The sequence below is a fragment of the Spinacia oleracea genome, chromosome 4 (genome assembly GCF_020520425.1).
Source record: "Spinacia oleracea cultivar Varoflay chromosome 4, BTI_SOV_V1, whole genome shotgun sequence".
Taxonomy (NCBI): domain Eukaryota; kingdom Viridiplantae; phylum Streptophyta; class Magnoliopsida; order Caryophyllales; family Amaranthaceae; genus Spinacia; species Spinacia oleracea.
The window spans coordinates 178,224,699-178,241,772 of NC_079490.1; the positions used below are offsets into that span (position 1 = coordinate 178,224,699).

Consider the following 17,074-nt stretch of genomic DNA (forward strand, 5'->3'; position numbering starts at 1 on the left):
AACCCCTGTTAGTATTTGCCGAACATGGTCAAGCTAAATGTAATACTTCCTACTTCGTACTCCGTAACTTTTTTTTATTATGATAAGAAGAAAAACTTAGTAGCCCCTTCGTACGAGGGTGACTCCTAAGTAGTCTTCGTTTATAATGGACTCTAACTGCGTGGTAGAACAAGTATCAATATGCATAGGATGGACAAGTAGATGTCCTACATTTGCTATCCATTATTCCGTTCTATTCTCTTCTCTGTAAATATGCTGAATATGAACACTATGGAATTGCTGAAGAAGTGATTTGATATCCTTAATAATATTTGAAGCTTCCATGGCGTTTTCCACACATCTTTAACTGCATTAATAACAAGGAGATTGTCACCTTCAATGTAGAGACCTTTAATGTCTAGTCAGATTGCTTCTTGAACCCCTTTGTGAAGTGCCATAGCTTAAAAACTTGCGTGTTCCCTAAATTAAAGGAAATCGCTGAAGAAACTTTGCCGTTGCTGCTTCTGATGATGATGTATGCTGCTGCTTAGGGCGATTTGCATGAGCTGTCGAAATTATGTTTGAAGGCTCCCGTGGGTGGAGGAAACCACCTCACCATAATGGGAGATGAAGAGGTTGGAGTGGTAGGAGAGATGAAGTTAGCGGAGATGGGGGTACCTCTAAGTTGATGTGAGTCTATGTGGAGTCTAAGCTCCCATTCCTTGTAGGCATTAGCAGCCTTAAAATAGCAGCGACACACTGATACTGTAGTGTTTGAGAAGACACAATCATTTATTTCTTTCCAGATTGACCAAGAGAGGAACATGAATTTATGGAGTGCAATACGATCTTTTCTTCGATAATCCAAGGTGACAAAAAAATCATCCAAAGGCAATGTGCAGTCTAGCCATTTACTGGTTAGCCATTTACTGGTTAGGGGGTGACGCCACACTTGTCTAGATTTATCACAGGTCAAAAATCAGTGATTGATGGACTCAATGTGCATATTACACCTTAGGCACATACTAGTGAGAAGGATTTTCCTAATGAAAAGGATTTCTTTTGTTGGAATGCTTTTGTGGCAAATTTTCCATAAACAGATTTTCACCTTAGGAGCGATGTCCAATTTCCAAATCCAACTGTAATTCCACTTAGGGGCATTAGATGGGAGATCATGGGCAAGCCAGGTGGCTGATTTTACTGGGAACTCTCCAGAGTTTGTACATCCCCAGATGGGACTGTCATGAACATCATTAATAGGGATAGGAAATTAGGAACACCTTGAATTTTAAGAATCAGAGGTTGAGAAAAGGCAACCCCCAGCTTCTCTAAATTCCAACATTTATTGTTAGAAATAAAGTCAGCCACAACTTCGTTTGCGGTGACTGAATTTGGGTCAAGACCAGACAACTCTATTAAAGAGCATTGACCCAGCCAACTGTCTAGTCAGAAATTTAGAAGAGTTCCATTACCTAATTTCCACCTAATACCTTTTCGTATAATCTCTCTATGGCCCAAAATTTGGCGCCATATAAGAGAGTCTCGCATTTTGCATTTAACTGTGACAAAAGAGCTATTGTTATTTAAATATTTTTCCCTCATTATTGTTGCCCAGAGATTAGAACTGTTCGTTAAGATCTTCCAACCAAGTTGCAATAAAGGCTATATTCATAAGGTAGGTACGTCACAAACCTAAACCTCCTTGGTCCTTAGGTTGGCGGATTTTATTCCAAGAAATAAACGGGATCGACTTTCCTTCCCTTGATTGATTCCAAAATAATTTGCGATGAACACTATCTAAACGGGTACAAAACTTTTTTGGCAGCAAGAAGGAAGAACAAATGTAAGCTGGGAGGACTTCTAAGTTACTTTGGATAAGAACCGTTCGCCCAACTTTTAAGAGAAAGTTTGCATGCCACGCATTAATATGAGATTCGTTCTTTTTCATAATGAAAGCATAATCTGATCTATTAGGAAAGAAATCTGAGAAATGGGCACCAAGATAACGTCCCAACGAACACGATTTCTTCATGTTAAATATGCCAGCAAACGTGTCCCTTTTTTTGGTAATTAATTAATGGTTTTTGAGAAGATAATTGCTGATTTGTGGAAGTTAACAAGTTGCCTTGACATGGAACAAAACTCCTTAATCACGTTAAGAAGACTACTACAAGCTGAATTAGTTTCTTTACATAGAAGAATACTATCGTCTGCAAATAGGTAAGGGGGCAGGGGGTCCCCTTGTCTTAGACCTCTAGACGGGGAAAAATGTTCTGTAGATGTACCATTAACTTTAATTGAGTATGAAACAGTAGTAACACAAGCTTTAACCCATTGAATCCAAATATCTGGGAAACCCATTTTCTTCAGGGTTAACCATAAAAAGCCCCATTCAATCCTATCGTAGGCCTTTTTCATATCTAATTTAAGAGCACACCATCCTGTTTTGGATTTAGACTTTTTGAAAACATTAAGGATTTCCTGGACTAGTAACAAGTTATCGTGAATCGATCTTTCCTGAGTAAAAGCATTATGGAAGGGATAATATGTTGTTGTAAGTGAAGGAAATATGTCCTTCACCTAAGGTGCATTAGTCTAATACCAAGGTTCAGATTAATTACGAACAATTAATTCAGTGAGATCAAGTGATCGGAATAGCTAGCTGAAGCAATGCTTCCGATCAGTGAGTTCTAATCTATATTAGGCTCACAACTTACTCTTGACTGAACCTATAAGGTCACACCATTGGCATGTAACAGATCATCGGATTAAATGAATCGGATATTCATTTAATAATTTTTCGGGAAATTAGTTCGGAAAACATAATTATACGATTTAACATTAGATCGTGAAATTGTATATCGTGATTGCGTATATTCGTAAGCTAGGCGAAACGAATAATCGTATCGTATGACAATGGATCGTCAAGTACGAAACGATAAATGAATTATCGAATGATAATTAAATAAAGCAAACACGAATGCAAGCCCACGAGCAAAGCGCAAGGAGCAAAGGCCCACGGCCTTGCTGCCTTGGCTGTGCACGCACGGAGAAGCAACAACAACAACAGCAACGAGGCCCATCCCACTGCGAGCTGTGTGTTGTGCGCTTGTGCGAGGCTTAAAGGAATAGATACACTACGTGTTGTAGACGACGATTAAATCAAATCATTCTCCACCAAAACAAAAATAGGCAAAAAGCATACAAGTTGCAATGTAAGTAAATTTAGTCACCCAAACACCATATTGGGTTCAATTCAAAAATTCTCCAGAAACAATCAATATAGTTTATCACAGACAAGTAGAACTGTAGAAGTACCTCTTTCAACCTAAAAATATCATTTTCGTCATCATCAATTAGCTCCCTGAAACACCATTTACCACTTAAGTTTAAAGAAAATCAATTATCAAAGGCTTAATATGTCCAAAAAGGAAAAGGAGAACTTACTTCTACAACAAGTAGTATTAAGCTAAAATAGTTGAAAAACATAAACATAATACTCACATCCAAGTATTAAAGCTGCAATTCTAGAAACTTACCTTTGAGTCACTCACAAATGTATGACAAACAACTTATGTTGCTAATGTGGATGGTAAGGGTATAATCTCATAAGTCAACAACTTCACATAACATGCTATATCAGGTGAGCAACGGAATAGCTCTTCTACACTTTTGCAGACTATCCAAGAAATTTAGGTCAAACATATTTGAAATAAAATATAAATTAGAAGAAATGATGGAGTGAATAAAGTGTCAGCAAACCTCTACTCCCAAACGCCAAAAACCTGTGAAAACTTCAACAAAATGACCGGAATTTTTTTGATGTTGACACTCTCTGACAAGGATGCGTTGAAAAAGTCGATCAACTATATGCATACCTCCAACAGCAGTATGAAACTCGAGGTCACATTCACCGTAACATAACCAATAAACTCCCTAAAAGCAAGTAGTAAGTGTTTAAGTCTCTTCATAGAGAGGGCCAACAAACAAATTGAGATATAAAGTTCTATCCAATAAAACAAATCATACACCTCGACGTTGGCTAATTCATTTAGGATTCCCATTGGCATCTCTCTGTCTGCAGTGAATACTCAAACTCCTCTTCTTTGAAGAATAAGGTAGTTTTAGAAACATAAGTCTTCTATATGGCCTGCAAAACCAATTAAACTTTCTCCTAATAGACTTTGATTGGGGTTTTCTAGACCTAGAGATTAAGGAGTAATCCAACTAATTTTGCATTTGGCCCTTAAGCATAATAATTTACCAAGTTCATTCAATGTACGGGAGTTGAGGATCATAATTTTAATAATAATACATTGAATTGAAAATTAAACACAACACCAATTTTTCTTTCAAAGGAAAACATTCAAAAATCCAAAAGAACCCTAAATCGAAATCAAACCCAAATAGATCAAAAGAGAAGTCTACAATTAAGGGGTACAAAATGTTGTTAATTCCAGTAAGTCTAAGCTGAAAATTCAAAGAAATTTGAAGAATATTCAAAGATTCCCGAATACCCATATAAAAATAATAATCAAAATCAGCAAATTAGACAATTTCAATCAAACAGATTAAAAAGTTTCAATCAAACAAATGAAAGGGTTTCAATCAAACAATTTCGACGATAGAACCCATATCATAAAAATAATCCCCAAAATCTATAACAATCAATAGAGAAAAGTAATTACCTGACAACAACAATATTTGAACAAACTATAGGTTTTTTGGAGCAATAACGCCACTTGTTCTCCCCTAAAACACCCATTCAAAATCAAATAAAAAACCCTAAAAGTGCAACATAAATTAACCCTAAAAAATGTAAGAGAGAAAACTTACATCTTGGAGACCTTGTTGAGTATCGCCGCTAACCTTAGCAAGGAGAGTAATTCATCCTTGAGATCCTTGAGCTGAGTGGGTGTGGTTTGATTGCATCACGCAAGTCGGAGTGTTAAGAGAGAAAGAGATGAATGATAAAAAGAGACGAGAGAAGAGAGACAGAAATATAAGAAAGAGAGCGAAGAAGAGGAGAGAACGAAGAGAGCAGAAGGTGAACAAATGTGGGGCAGGAAAAGCGGGATGGGGTGTGAAGGGTAGGGCGGTAATTCCACTCTTTTTAAGAGAAAATGAATTTTTTTCAAGAAGGAATGTAAGGGCAGAATGGTAATCTAACTATTCATAAGGAAATTTTAGAGCACTTCTTGCTTTTTAAATGGTTAGGATTTGTTCAATTGCTTAACTAATTGGTTTAATTGTTTAACTAATTAATTAACTCCAATGCTTAACTAATTAAGTGGTTCCATTCCTTAATTAATTAGTTCTAGTGTTTAATAAATTATTCTATTGCTTAACTAATTGGTTCAACTGCTTAACTCATTAGTTCCAACGCTCAACTAATTGGTTCTATTAATTAACTAATTAGTTTGATGGCTTAACTAATTAGTTTTAGTGTTTAACTAATTGGTTTCATTTCTTAACTAATTGAATTTCAAGCTTAACAAATGTTTTCTTTATATTTGTAAACTTATTAGTTTCATTGTCTAACTAATTGGCGCAAATGCTTAACTAATTGGTCACAGTTCTTAACTTATTAGTTTTGGTTTCAAAAATACGTAACTAAAACTCAAAAATACTATTCAATAATAGCTAGTTTGGAACAGAATTGGCAGATCATTCATTGAGTAGTAGTAATATAAAGTACAATTTCATGTTGCAATGTGGAGTGGTATTATGGTAGAACTGCATGTCCCAAAATCAGCACCTCTCAGCCTTGTTCCCTGTTATTTCACTCTCACTTACCGAATCTGTCTCAGTTAAGTCTGTTGGACCCTCGTGAGCCCCAAGAAGAGTTCAAGGTCTTTCATGTACACATTTTTGCAGCCTGGAGTCTAACTAATAGAGTTTGGCAGCTATTGCAGTGAAATGGAGTGGTTTCATATTCGAATGTCAAAGAAATAGAGAATTATATGGTCAGAAACACGTAACTAAAACACGAAAAATTTATCTTAACTAAACCTAAGAAAATCTTAACTAACAAAATAGTTAAGGTATAAAGAAAAATAGTTAAACTTATGAGTCGAATAGTTATGATTTCTAAATAAAATTATCATTAATAAAAACTCCGAAAATTATAACTAATTGGTTCCGTTGCTTAACTAATTGGTTCAATACTAATTATTCTAGTGCTTAACTAATTGGGTTCCATGCATTGTTTAACTAATTGAATTACAGGCTTAACTAAACATAAGAAAATCTTAACTAATTGGTTTCATTGCTTAACTAATTGGTTTTATTCCTTAACTAATTGGTTCCATTGCTTAACTAATTCAAGTTTAGGCTTAACAAATACTTTCTTTATATTTGTAAATTTATTGGTTCCATTGCTTTAACTAATTCGTTTCTTTACTTAACTAATCAGTTTCATTACTTAACTAATTGGTTACATTGCTGAACTAATTAGTTTAAGTGCTTAACTAAATGAATTTCAGGCTTAACTAATTGGTTTCATTGCTTTAACTAATTCATTTCATTGCTTAACCAATTGATTTTATAGCTTAACTAATTGAATTAAAACATGATAATTTTAACTAAACTTAAGAAAATCTTAACTAAAACTTATTAAATTTTCACTAATACACAAACAATCTTAACTAAAATTAACAAATTATATCTTAATTATAACTCGATAATTCTTACCTAAACTCATAAACACATAACTAAATCTCATAAAATCTTAACTAAAACTCAGAAAACTTTAACTAAAACTCAAATATTCGTAATTAAACCTGGAAATTCTTAACTAAAACTTAGAAACCGTAACTAAAATTAAAAAAACCATAACTAAACCGACACTATAATTAACTAAAACAAATTCATTCTTAAATAAAACGAATTCATTATTAACTATAACTTCCAAAATCATAACTAAAATTCAATAAATCGGAACTAAAACTCAAAAAATCTTAACTAATTGATTATATTTCTTAACTAATTGAATTTTAATCTTAACAAATACTTCTTATATCTATAAATTTATTATTGCTTAACTAATTAATTCTAGGGCTCAACTAATTGGTTCGATTGTTTAACTAATTAATTTCAAGAGTTCACTAATTAGTTTAATTAATTAATTGGTTCTATCGCTTAACTAATTATTTCTAAAATGATATCTAAAACTCATAAAATTTTAACTAAAACTTCTGAAATCATAACTAAAACTCAGGAATCTTAACCAAAATTTTAAAATCACAAGTAAAAAGAATCATCACTAGAACATAAAAAAATATTAACTAAAACTTATGAAATCTTAACTAAAAGTCAACAAAAATTAACTAAAAGCAAAAAGTTATGTTCTAAACTTATAAATTTATAATAACTAAAAAAACATCATTCTTTAACTAAAACGAAATAAATCATCACTAAAACGACATTATTCTTAACTAAGGCTCCGTTTGGTAAGGTGTAAAACATTTTCATTGTAAAACGATTTTCCATGGAAAACAGTTTTCAAGGGAAAACACAATTCCAAACTAGTTTTCCTTTGATTGGTAACTTAAAGGAAAATGGGAGAAAATGGTGAAGATTGAGGAGAAGAAAGGAAAGGGAGGTAAGGAGGAAAGAAGGAAAAGTGGTTTCCCTCCCATTCAAATGGAAAAGGGTTTTCCATCTTTGAGAGAGCAATGGAAAATTGTTTTACATCCCTTACCCAACCAAACAACGTAAATTTCCATGAAAACGTTTTACGCCCTACCAAACGGAGCCTAAAACCAAATCAATAATACCTAACACAACTACTGTGAAGGATAACTAATTGAAGAACAACAAACACAACTATTGTACAACAGCAGCCCCAAAGCATGTTCACTGCACCGTTGCTCAACAACAACGACAAACCACGTCGCATTGTTGCTAACAGGAGCCGACGACATCTAGCCACACTGAACAACTAGGTCTTGCCGCACCGAGTGATCGATTACGAGGAGGCTAATCGTCGCCTTTCCTTCGCCGCGAACCTAACTACCGATGCTACCACCAGCATGAAGCATCAACTAACACCATCGAAATTACATAACAATCTCAAAAAAACAAAATCATTAGAGAAGAAATCAGAACAAATTGAGTGATTGCACAAAAAGAGAGGAGAGAGAAAATTGAAACGCATCTTGTCTCAGCTCGTTGCTCGCCGGCGGAGACTTTGTTGTCTGCGGTGACAATGCATTGTTAAGAGAGCGAAGCGCCGGTGTTCGGTGGCCGAAGACGTCGAACACCAGAACACGAAGGATCAACGCGGCGACGCCTATATCTTGATTCGATCTCTCAACAGGCGGACCTACGTAGCCACCACACTCAATGTCAGCGAAGATGGAGACGGCGGCGCGGCGAGGAGGTGCCCAATTTTGAAGGAGATAGACAGAGATTTTGAGGGAGAGAGAGGGGCGGAGATCTTGGAGAGAGAAAAATCAATTACGGAGTATGGGCTTGGAAATGAGAGCAAAAAAATAGGTTTTTATATGACCCAACTAAAAAAACCCGAGACGTAATTGCGCCTGACTTGACCCGCGACTTTCATTCGGTTATAAAGTGGTCTGACGCGTCAGGCGGTTGTTTTTAAAAGTTTGTATTCTCTATTTCCTTCTTTGATTGTATCACCAAGTTCATTTGCATCTAGGTGAATTTCGGCATCTAACACCCAAGACAGATAGTTCTTTCCAGTAATATCAAGGGCGGCAAATTCAAGTTTTGTAAGATTCAACATAGTACACACTACAATTGAATATTGCAAATTAGAACTTAGGTAATAAGCATATAAATCCGTATCAAGTGATAATGCGGAAACGTAATATTCTTAATATCAGTTAACATAACTATTGTATGACATGTATGTATTGTCGTAAAAGTAAACCAAATAAATCAAATCCATTACCAAAGAACCAAAGACAGAGGCTGTGAAATTAAGTCCAACAAAGGTATAACATTAATACGAAGACAAAAATCAGATCACATATGTAAAGTTAATTTTTCATCAGTAACTTTCCTGTAAGACGGCCTTACAGGCGCGTCCAGGAAAGACCTGATTCATTTGCCCACGCGCACAATCATTCCACGCGCCTATAAATACAAAATTCATTTCTCTCTCCTCATTGTTTCCTCCATTACTGCCCCATTCTAAATCATTTCATTTCTCCTCTCTGCTCTCTCTCCTCTCTCCTCACTCTCCTCAAGTTTCAATGCTTCCTGCATTCATCTCTCCTCGCCGAAAACAACCACCATCAGCTCCAAGGTCCACCATATTCCGAGGAGCTCCTCCTCGTCGTTCCTCTTCTCAAAACCATAGAAAATCCGAAGGTGCGATGGTGGAGGTGCGACAGTGGAGGTGCAACGGCTACATCGATCTCGTCGCCGACTTATCTCCCACCTCAAGCTCGCCGTTGATTTGGATTTGGATTTTAGATTTTTTATTTTAGGATTTTGATTTAGGTTTTTTATTTTAGGATTTTGATTTAGGGTTTTTTTAATTTAGGTTATGAATCTGTTGCGCTAGGTTGACGAATGACGAGGTGCTCCTTCGTAAGGCCATCTTCGAAACCAACCGGCGACATTCCTTAAGAAATTATATTATGGATCTTGATGGTGAAGGAAGACCAAAGCAGTAACACAAATTATTGGTGGGCCACTATAGGACTTTAGGTGTTCTTTTATTTTCATCAATTTTGTTTTCATTTATGCTAATACAGGCAGACAAATATACTTAGAGTCTTAAACAAGTGACATCAAAAAATGAGCAATGTTAAAGCACTAACTGGTTACATCGTTAATTAATTGGTGTAGTTTGTTAATTAATTGGTTCATTATTTAATTAATTGATTCCATTGCGTAACTAATTAATTTCAGTGATTAACTAATTAGTTTAAGTATTTAATTACGGAGTGTTATGTTCCATTGCTTAACTAATTGGTTCTATTACTTAACTAATTGAATTTTATGTTTAACTAATTGAATTAACTGATTTCAGTGCTTAACTAATTGATTCTTTTATTTAACTAATTGGTTCCATTACTTAACTAATTGAATTTCATGCTTAACTAATTGAATTAATTGGTTCAACTGCTTAACTAATTAATTTTATTACTTAACTAATTGGTTGGGTTACTTATCTAATTTAATTGTATGCTTAACTAATTGAACTAATTAGCTTTAACTAATTCGTTCCATTGCTTACCTAATTAGTTTCAGCGCTTAACTAATTGATGTCATTGCTTAACTAGTTAAATAACTAATTAAATATCAGGATTAACTAATTAAATTTCAGGTTAACAAATATTTTCTTTGTATTTGTTAACTTATTAGTTTCATTGTTTAACTAATTGCTTCCATCGCTTAACTAATTGAATTTTATGCTTAACTAATTGAATTCAGGTTTAACAAATCCTTTTTTATATCTTTAAACTTATTGGTTCTATTGCTTGACTAATTAGTTTCAGTGCTTTACTAATTAGTTACATAGCTTCATTAATTGGATTCATTGCTTAACTAATTGATTTCGTTGCTTAACTAATTTCAGTGCTTAACTAATTGGTTCCAGTGTTTAACTAATTGGTTATATTGCTTAACTAATTGAATTGGCTTCAGTGCTTAACTAATTGGTTCCAGTGTTTAACTAATTGGTTCCAGTGTTTAACTAATTGGTTTCATTATTTAACGAATTAGTTTAAATGTTTGACTAATTGGTTTCATTACTTGACTAATTGATTTTAATGCTTAACTAACTGGTTCCAGCGCTTGACTAATTGGTTACATTGATTAACTAATCAGTTCAAATGCTTAATAAATTGGTTCTATTGCTTAACTAATTGGTTTAATTGTTAAACTAATTGAATTCCAGAATTAACTAATTGAATTGCATGATTAACAAATACTTTCTTTATACAATACAGGTAAACTTGTTAGTTCCACAACTTAACTAATTCAAAGTTTCAAACCATTGTTTAACTAATTAGTTTTAGTGTTTCACTAATTTCATTGCGTAACTAATTGGTTTCATTGCTTAACTAATTGATTCCAATATTAAACTAATTGAATTTCAGTCTTACACAATTTCAGGCTTACACACATACTTACATTATATACGCAGACTTATTGGTTTCATTGTTTAACTAATTAGCTCTAGTGGTTAACTAATTGGTTCCATTGCTTAACTAATTGGTTCAATTGCTTAACTAATTGGTTCCAGTGCTAAAATAATTGAATTTCAGGCTTACACAAATACTTTCTTTATATACGTAAACTTATTGGTTCCATTGTTTAACTAATTAGTGTCAGTGTTTACCATGTTGACGTGGACGGTATGGTGGGAATTAACTTAGAAAATAATGTATTTTGGGAATTATTGAATCTTTATGCAATATTGAAGGAAATCGCTCAAAATCATCGGCATATATTATATTCTCCCTCTACCCCCTCACTATCCAATGCCATACTCCGTATTTTCCAACAAAAATAAAATGGTGAAGAAACTTTTGGCATGGCTCAGTGTCAAAGCTTTTATATAATGGTTGTAGTAAAGTTTCAATGTCCCAATTTGGAACATTTATGAAGAAGGATTCAGAGCTCTTTACAATTTAAAATGCATGAATATAAGTATAATAAGCTAATCGGTTTCCTTAACAAGATCTTGGTTGTCCAGTGATCAATACCAGTCTTTTCGCGGTGATATATTAATTTATGTCACTAGAGTCTAAACTCACTACAATTTAGTCCATAAACTAGCGTGGCTGATCTATTCAACAAGTAGGAGACGTAGAGGGAGTAAAAAAAAAAGACATATATGTACATATAAACAAGTTCCGGACAGCACGCCATAAAGGAAGATGGAGTAAAAGAAAATGACAGGGGCTTGAAACTTCGTATTAGTCAAATGCTTAATGTTTAACGCTTAAACAGCGTATTACCTGCTTGATCAACTTGTTACTTTATAATTTATAATTTATATACCCTGAAAAGAGTTTATTAAGTTTCCCATCAGAGAGTAATATGGGGGTAAAATATGGGATTGGTGTACTATTGGTGGTAATATTTGTAGCTACTATGATATCAACGGAGGTCTCTCAGGCAACAGGTGGGCTCCTTCCACCAATGGAGGGACCTGAGCTTGCTCCCCGCCCAGAGCTCAGACCACCAATTAGAACAGTACCTCGTGCGCCTCCGCCGCCTGTAAGAGGAACTGCAAGGACATTCAGTGCCCCAGCTCCCTCAATTCTGCCACATCCACCGAGCCAACCGCCGTCCTATAGCAATGCTCTGTCTCCTATGTATGTAATCATTAATCATTAATCATTAATCATTAATCATTAGGCGGTGATTTCTCTTCAGCCTGATATTCAGGCATATCTAAACTTATCTTCATCATTCTTGTTTTTATTTTTAATTTGAGTATCTGAATAACGTACGTTCCATTGTGTTTGATACATTTGTCGTGTGATTTGAATCAGTAGCTGGTTCTGCTACTGGCCTAGGCCGGGATAGGGTGGTATCTGAAATATGTGTACAAAATTATTGGGTGTTACCAGTCAAAATCCCATCCAACCTTTTTGGAACTATGTATAAATCTATTTGAAGCTAAAATAAATAATGGAAGCGGGAAGCCCAACACATGTATGGTGGAAGAACTTGTCCATCCAAGGGAGGCAAATAACGACATACGTAATATTCCTAACATGCCAATACAAGGAATTAACTCTTTCGGCCACATTTGCCTTAAATTTTTGCGTCAGAGTAATTTGGGACATAGGGAGTAAATGAGTAATAAGAATAAGATAAGTCATGCAGGTAGGGTCAGTCCCCACATGGATTATGGATCAAGCGGCTCAAAACAATCATGGTCTCAATCAATCTAGAAGTAAATCGGGGTTGAATAGGTTAACTCAGGCTAACGGCGAATGTTTAAACCTCATAGAGAAAAGAAAAATGACCTAAAAAAAGCTTATCTACACATTCGATACGTATGAATACTGAATACACTGACCCCCTGACAGACCATCATCTGATATAACCAGAACCAATTACACCCAATTTGACATCACCAGAGAGATGTGCACAAGAAAATAATTATCAATAACTGATAAAGTATTATTTATATACCTACGGCTACGAGTACCAAGCATTAGACAACATAAATGATTCATTGTTGACTTTTTAAGCTAGCAGTGCAACAACAGTAATCCTGTCCTTAATTCATTGGCGCGTTTCCAAGTCAAATGAATGAAAAATTCTTGTTATCATGTAATTTAAGGAAATTTATTTGATTGAGTGACGCCTTTATGGAAACCGTCCCCAGACTAATTCTTGCTAGATAGCAATTGTTTACGTATGATATCGCACGGGAGCTAGTCTGATGTGCCTTTATTTAGAAAGAATTAAGGGGGGAGGGTGGTGAGAGAGGGAGAGAAGAGATCATAATATAATTGAAATGGCAGATCATAGTAGTATGATGAGTTTGCTATTAATGGTAATATTATCAAGTATGGCTTTCACTACCAAATCCCAACGTCAAATGCTCATGCCACCTGCTCCCGCGCCAGCCCCGGCATTTCAACCTGATCAAGTCCTTAGTTTGGCATTATTTTTCCTAAACATTTTCCAAGCAGGTCCACCCCCAACTCTAACGGCGGTGGCCCCTCCACGAACTACTATGCCTCCTCCACAAACTCCAAGGAGGGTATCACCTCCACCACCATCTCCGACCATGGAGCCACCCACGAATAATTTCCATCCACCACCACTGCCACCGCCAGACACTGAATTCTCGCCACCGCCAACACCAGAGACCGCCGACAATCCACAGTTCTCACCACCGCCACCGCCAACACCAGAGACCGCTGACAATCCACAGTTATCACCGCCGCAAACATTTGACCCCCCTACACCAGGATCCGAAACCCCAATGGATGACTATCAACCACCAACAGATGAACCTATGAATAATTCCAATCCACAGCCATCGCCAGAGTTCAAACCCCCCGCACCAGAATCCGAAACCCCAGATAACGATGTTCAGCCACCACCAGAACCTACGACTGCTTCGAATCCACCCCCTGCACCAGAACCTCCAACCCCAGATAACGATATTCAACCACCACCAGAACCTATGACTGCTTCGAATCCACCCCCTGCACCAGAACCTCCAACCCCAGATAACGATATTCAACCACCGCCAATGCAAATGGACCTCGCCCCTCCTCCGCCTAGTGGGAATCCTCCCGAAGATGATATTACATCTCCCCCGCCCCCAGAAGACTAGATTTATCTACCGGTGCTCCCACCTTATCATACCATATCACCCCTGTTATATACTTGTATACTTCTTGTGCGTGCAGCTACATGACATGTTAGTCTTAATGGCCTAAATAGAGAAGCTACAAAAGTGTTATGTAAATTGGTTTGTTTCCCTACACTCTTAACTGTATTTCTATTCATTTGGTCATCTTGCTCTGACCACTCTTCATGGAATCATGGTTGCTACGTTGTTTTTCCAATATGTTTGATGTTACTGTGTAGCACCCAAAAAGAAGGTAACCTTTTTCTATCTTTGGTGGCCACGGCCACTGGCCAGTCAAGTCAGGCACTAGGTAGGAGTTTAAGTTACAGCTAAGTTAGATCAAGACGACATATTACGTGCACAGCGAACAAATCAATGATACTATCAGTACAATTTGTCATGGAAAACTAATAAGTTTGGCAGGCCATGACATAAAATCCTTCCCAGTTTCTTGGATATTACCATACCATCACAATTTACTACTGTTGCCTAAAATCCTTTCATTTCAACTTAAATTTGTGGGTTGGAAATGGGGGTCCAGTCTGTGGTGTGTTTCCTGTTGGCAGTGTTGCTAGCATTGACTGTAATCTGTCAACCACAAAATATGCCCCCGTTCACCACCTCCAAATTGTCATGCTCCACCAATATTTAACGGCATTTGCCCACCGCCAGCCTAGACAATCGCTCCAGTCAGAAAAAAGAAATTTTATGACGGAGGATGGAAGGGTGAAGGGGGGCAGTGAACATGAATCTTATCCTAGAGACACCCAAAGTAATGAAACTTCAGCCTTTAGACTTTAGCCAAGTCCTGAAGGGCCTGTAAGTAGACATTCCCCTACGAGTTCTCCCTGATACTTAAATAATCTACTTGGTCTCCAACAAATTAAACTTGCAAGTTTAAACCTCAAATCAAAGTACTTGAAACAAAACTAAACAACTAAAAACTTTAAAAGATAAGTGACCCAAACAAATATTTTAACACACTCGGTCCACATGGACAGAATGACCCCTCAAAAACCATTATCCAACATGATCCAAATCGATTAGACTATATCAGTAACTAACCATGAACCCAATTTGACAACGCGAAAGAGGAGGTCAACAGCAACATAATATAATCATCATCAGCTGACCATTCTTTATGGAATCATGGTTGCTACATTTTTCTTCTCGATCTTTGTCTGTCAGATGTTATTGTGCAGAGACATACAACATGTACCCCAAAAAAGGTAATGTTTTCTACTTTGGTGGCCAGGCACTAGGTAGGACTGTAGGATTTTAACTTACAGAGTTACAGACCTTACAGCTAAGTTAATTAGAGCCAGATGACATTCAAATTATCATGTAATTTAACAATTTGATTGAGCGACTTTACGAAACATTCCCCAGACTAGTTCAAATGTCGGATAACAATTGTGTTTACATATAATAGCACGGGAGCTAGCCTAGTTTTCCTTCATTTAGAAAGATTTAAGGGGAAAGGTGGTGGGACTCTGGGAGAAAAGATATAATTGAAATGGCAGGTTATAGTAGTCTGGTGAGTTTGCTATTAATGGTAGTACTTGCAAGTATGGCTTTCACCACCAAATCCCAATCTCAACTGACCATGCCACCTGCACCAGCCCCAGCAATTCATCCTGATGAAGTATTAAGTTTGGCATTATTTTTTGTTAACATTTTCGAACGAGGTTCACCACCAACTCCAACGGTGGTGCCCCCTCCACCAATCACGATTCCTCCTCCACAAATTCCAACGATAGTGCCCCCTCCACCAATCACGATTCCTCCTCCACAAATTCCAATGATGGTGCCCCCTCCACCAACCACGATTCCTCCTCCATCAACTCCAAGAGGGGTGTCCCCTCCACCACCACCTCCAACCATGAAAGATTTCCTTCCACCACCATTGCCACCGCAACCGCCAACACCGTTCATCGCTCCCCCTGTACCACCAGATATTGACTTTCAACCACCAACAGATCCACCTGAGCATGCTATTCCATCGCCAAATTCACCTGAATCTCCAGTCCCGGAGGCCCCTCCCAGTTCACCGCCTTCTCCCATTACACTGCCTCCACCGCCGGCACCAAAGACCGCTCCCAATCCACCACCTTCACCGAGTCTTCCTCCACCGCCGGCACCAAGGACTGCTCCCAATCCACCACCTTCACCTAGTCTTCCTCCGCCTCGTGGGGATTCTCCGGAAAATGATATTACACCGCCCCCGTCACCAGAAGACTAGTCTCCGCACAAGTTCTATTTTCTACTGACGACCACAATTACACACCCACATTACTGTATCCAATCACCTCTGTTATAAACTTTTATGTTTCGTGTGCATGTAGCTACGTTGCAATGCTAGTCTTAATGGCCTAAATATAGAAACTTCAAACTTGTTCTTCGGTAAATCAGTTTGTTTCCTACACAGTACACACTTAGTATATATCTATTCATTTGGTCATTTTACTCTAATCATTCTTCATGGAATCATGATTGCTACGTTTTTTCTTCTTTTTGTTTTTCCCCATATGTTACTGTGCAGAGTAATGGGATGTGTACCCTTATTTGAAAGAGTAAATTACTCTTTCAACTTCATACTAGTAGTTCTATGTAACTTTGAAACAGACAGCCCAAAATAAGGTAAATACTTCTATCTTTCGTGATCAGGCACTGATTAAGAGTTTAACTTACAGTTAAGTTAGAGCCAGAACAATAACATATATTACGTACACGGGGAACAGATCTATGATACTATCTATGCAATTTTTAATGGAAAACTAATAA

General features: G+C 36.7%; 2 protein-coding genes and 1 long non-coding RNA gene across 3 annotated transcripts; 2 read left to right on the forward strand and 1 right to left on the reverse strand.

Moving 5' to 3' along the window:
* Positions 1-3,136: 3,136 nt before the first annotated feature.
* LOC110791089 (uncharacterized) lies at positions 3,137-6,617 on the reverse strand. Its single transcript, XR_002534004.2, has 2 exons — positions 4,816-6,617; positions 3,137-4,731 (listed from the first exon to the last, which is right to left on the reverse strand). It is a non-coding gene; the product is annotated as an uncharacterized lncRNA (long non-coding RNA).
* A 6,824-nt stretch (positions 6,618-13,441) lies between these two features.
* Positions 13,442-14,272, forward strand: LOC110791075 (extensin). The gene has a single exon (XM_021995836.2). It carries the CDS (start codon positions 13,442-13,444, stop codon positions 14,270-14,272), a length of 831 nt encoding a protein of 276 aa, XP_021851528.2.
* Positions 14,273-15,806: 1,534 nt separating this feature from the next.
* On the forward strand, positions 15,807-16,532 carry LOC130472212 (vegetative cell wall protein gp1-like). Its single transcript, XM_056842713.1, has one exon. It carries the CDS (start codon positions 15,807-15,809, stop codon positions 16,530-16,532), a length of 726 nt encoding a protein of 241 aa, XP_056698691.1.
* The last annotated feature ends 542 nt before the right edge of the window (positions 16,533-17,074 follow it).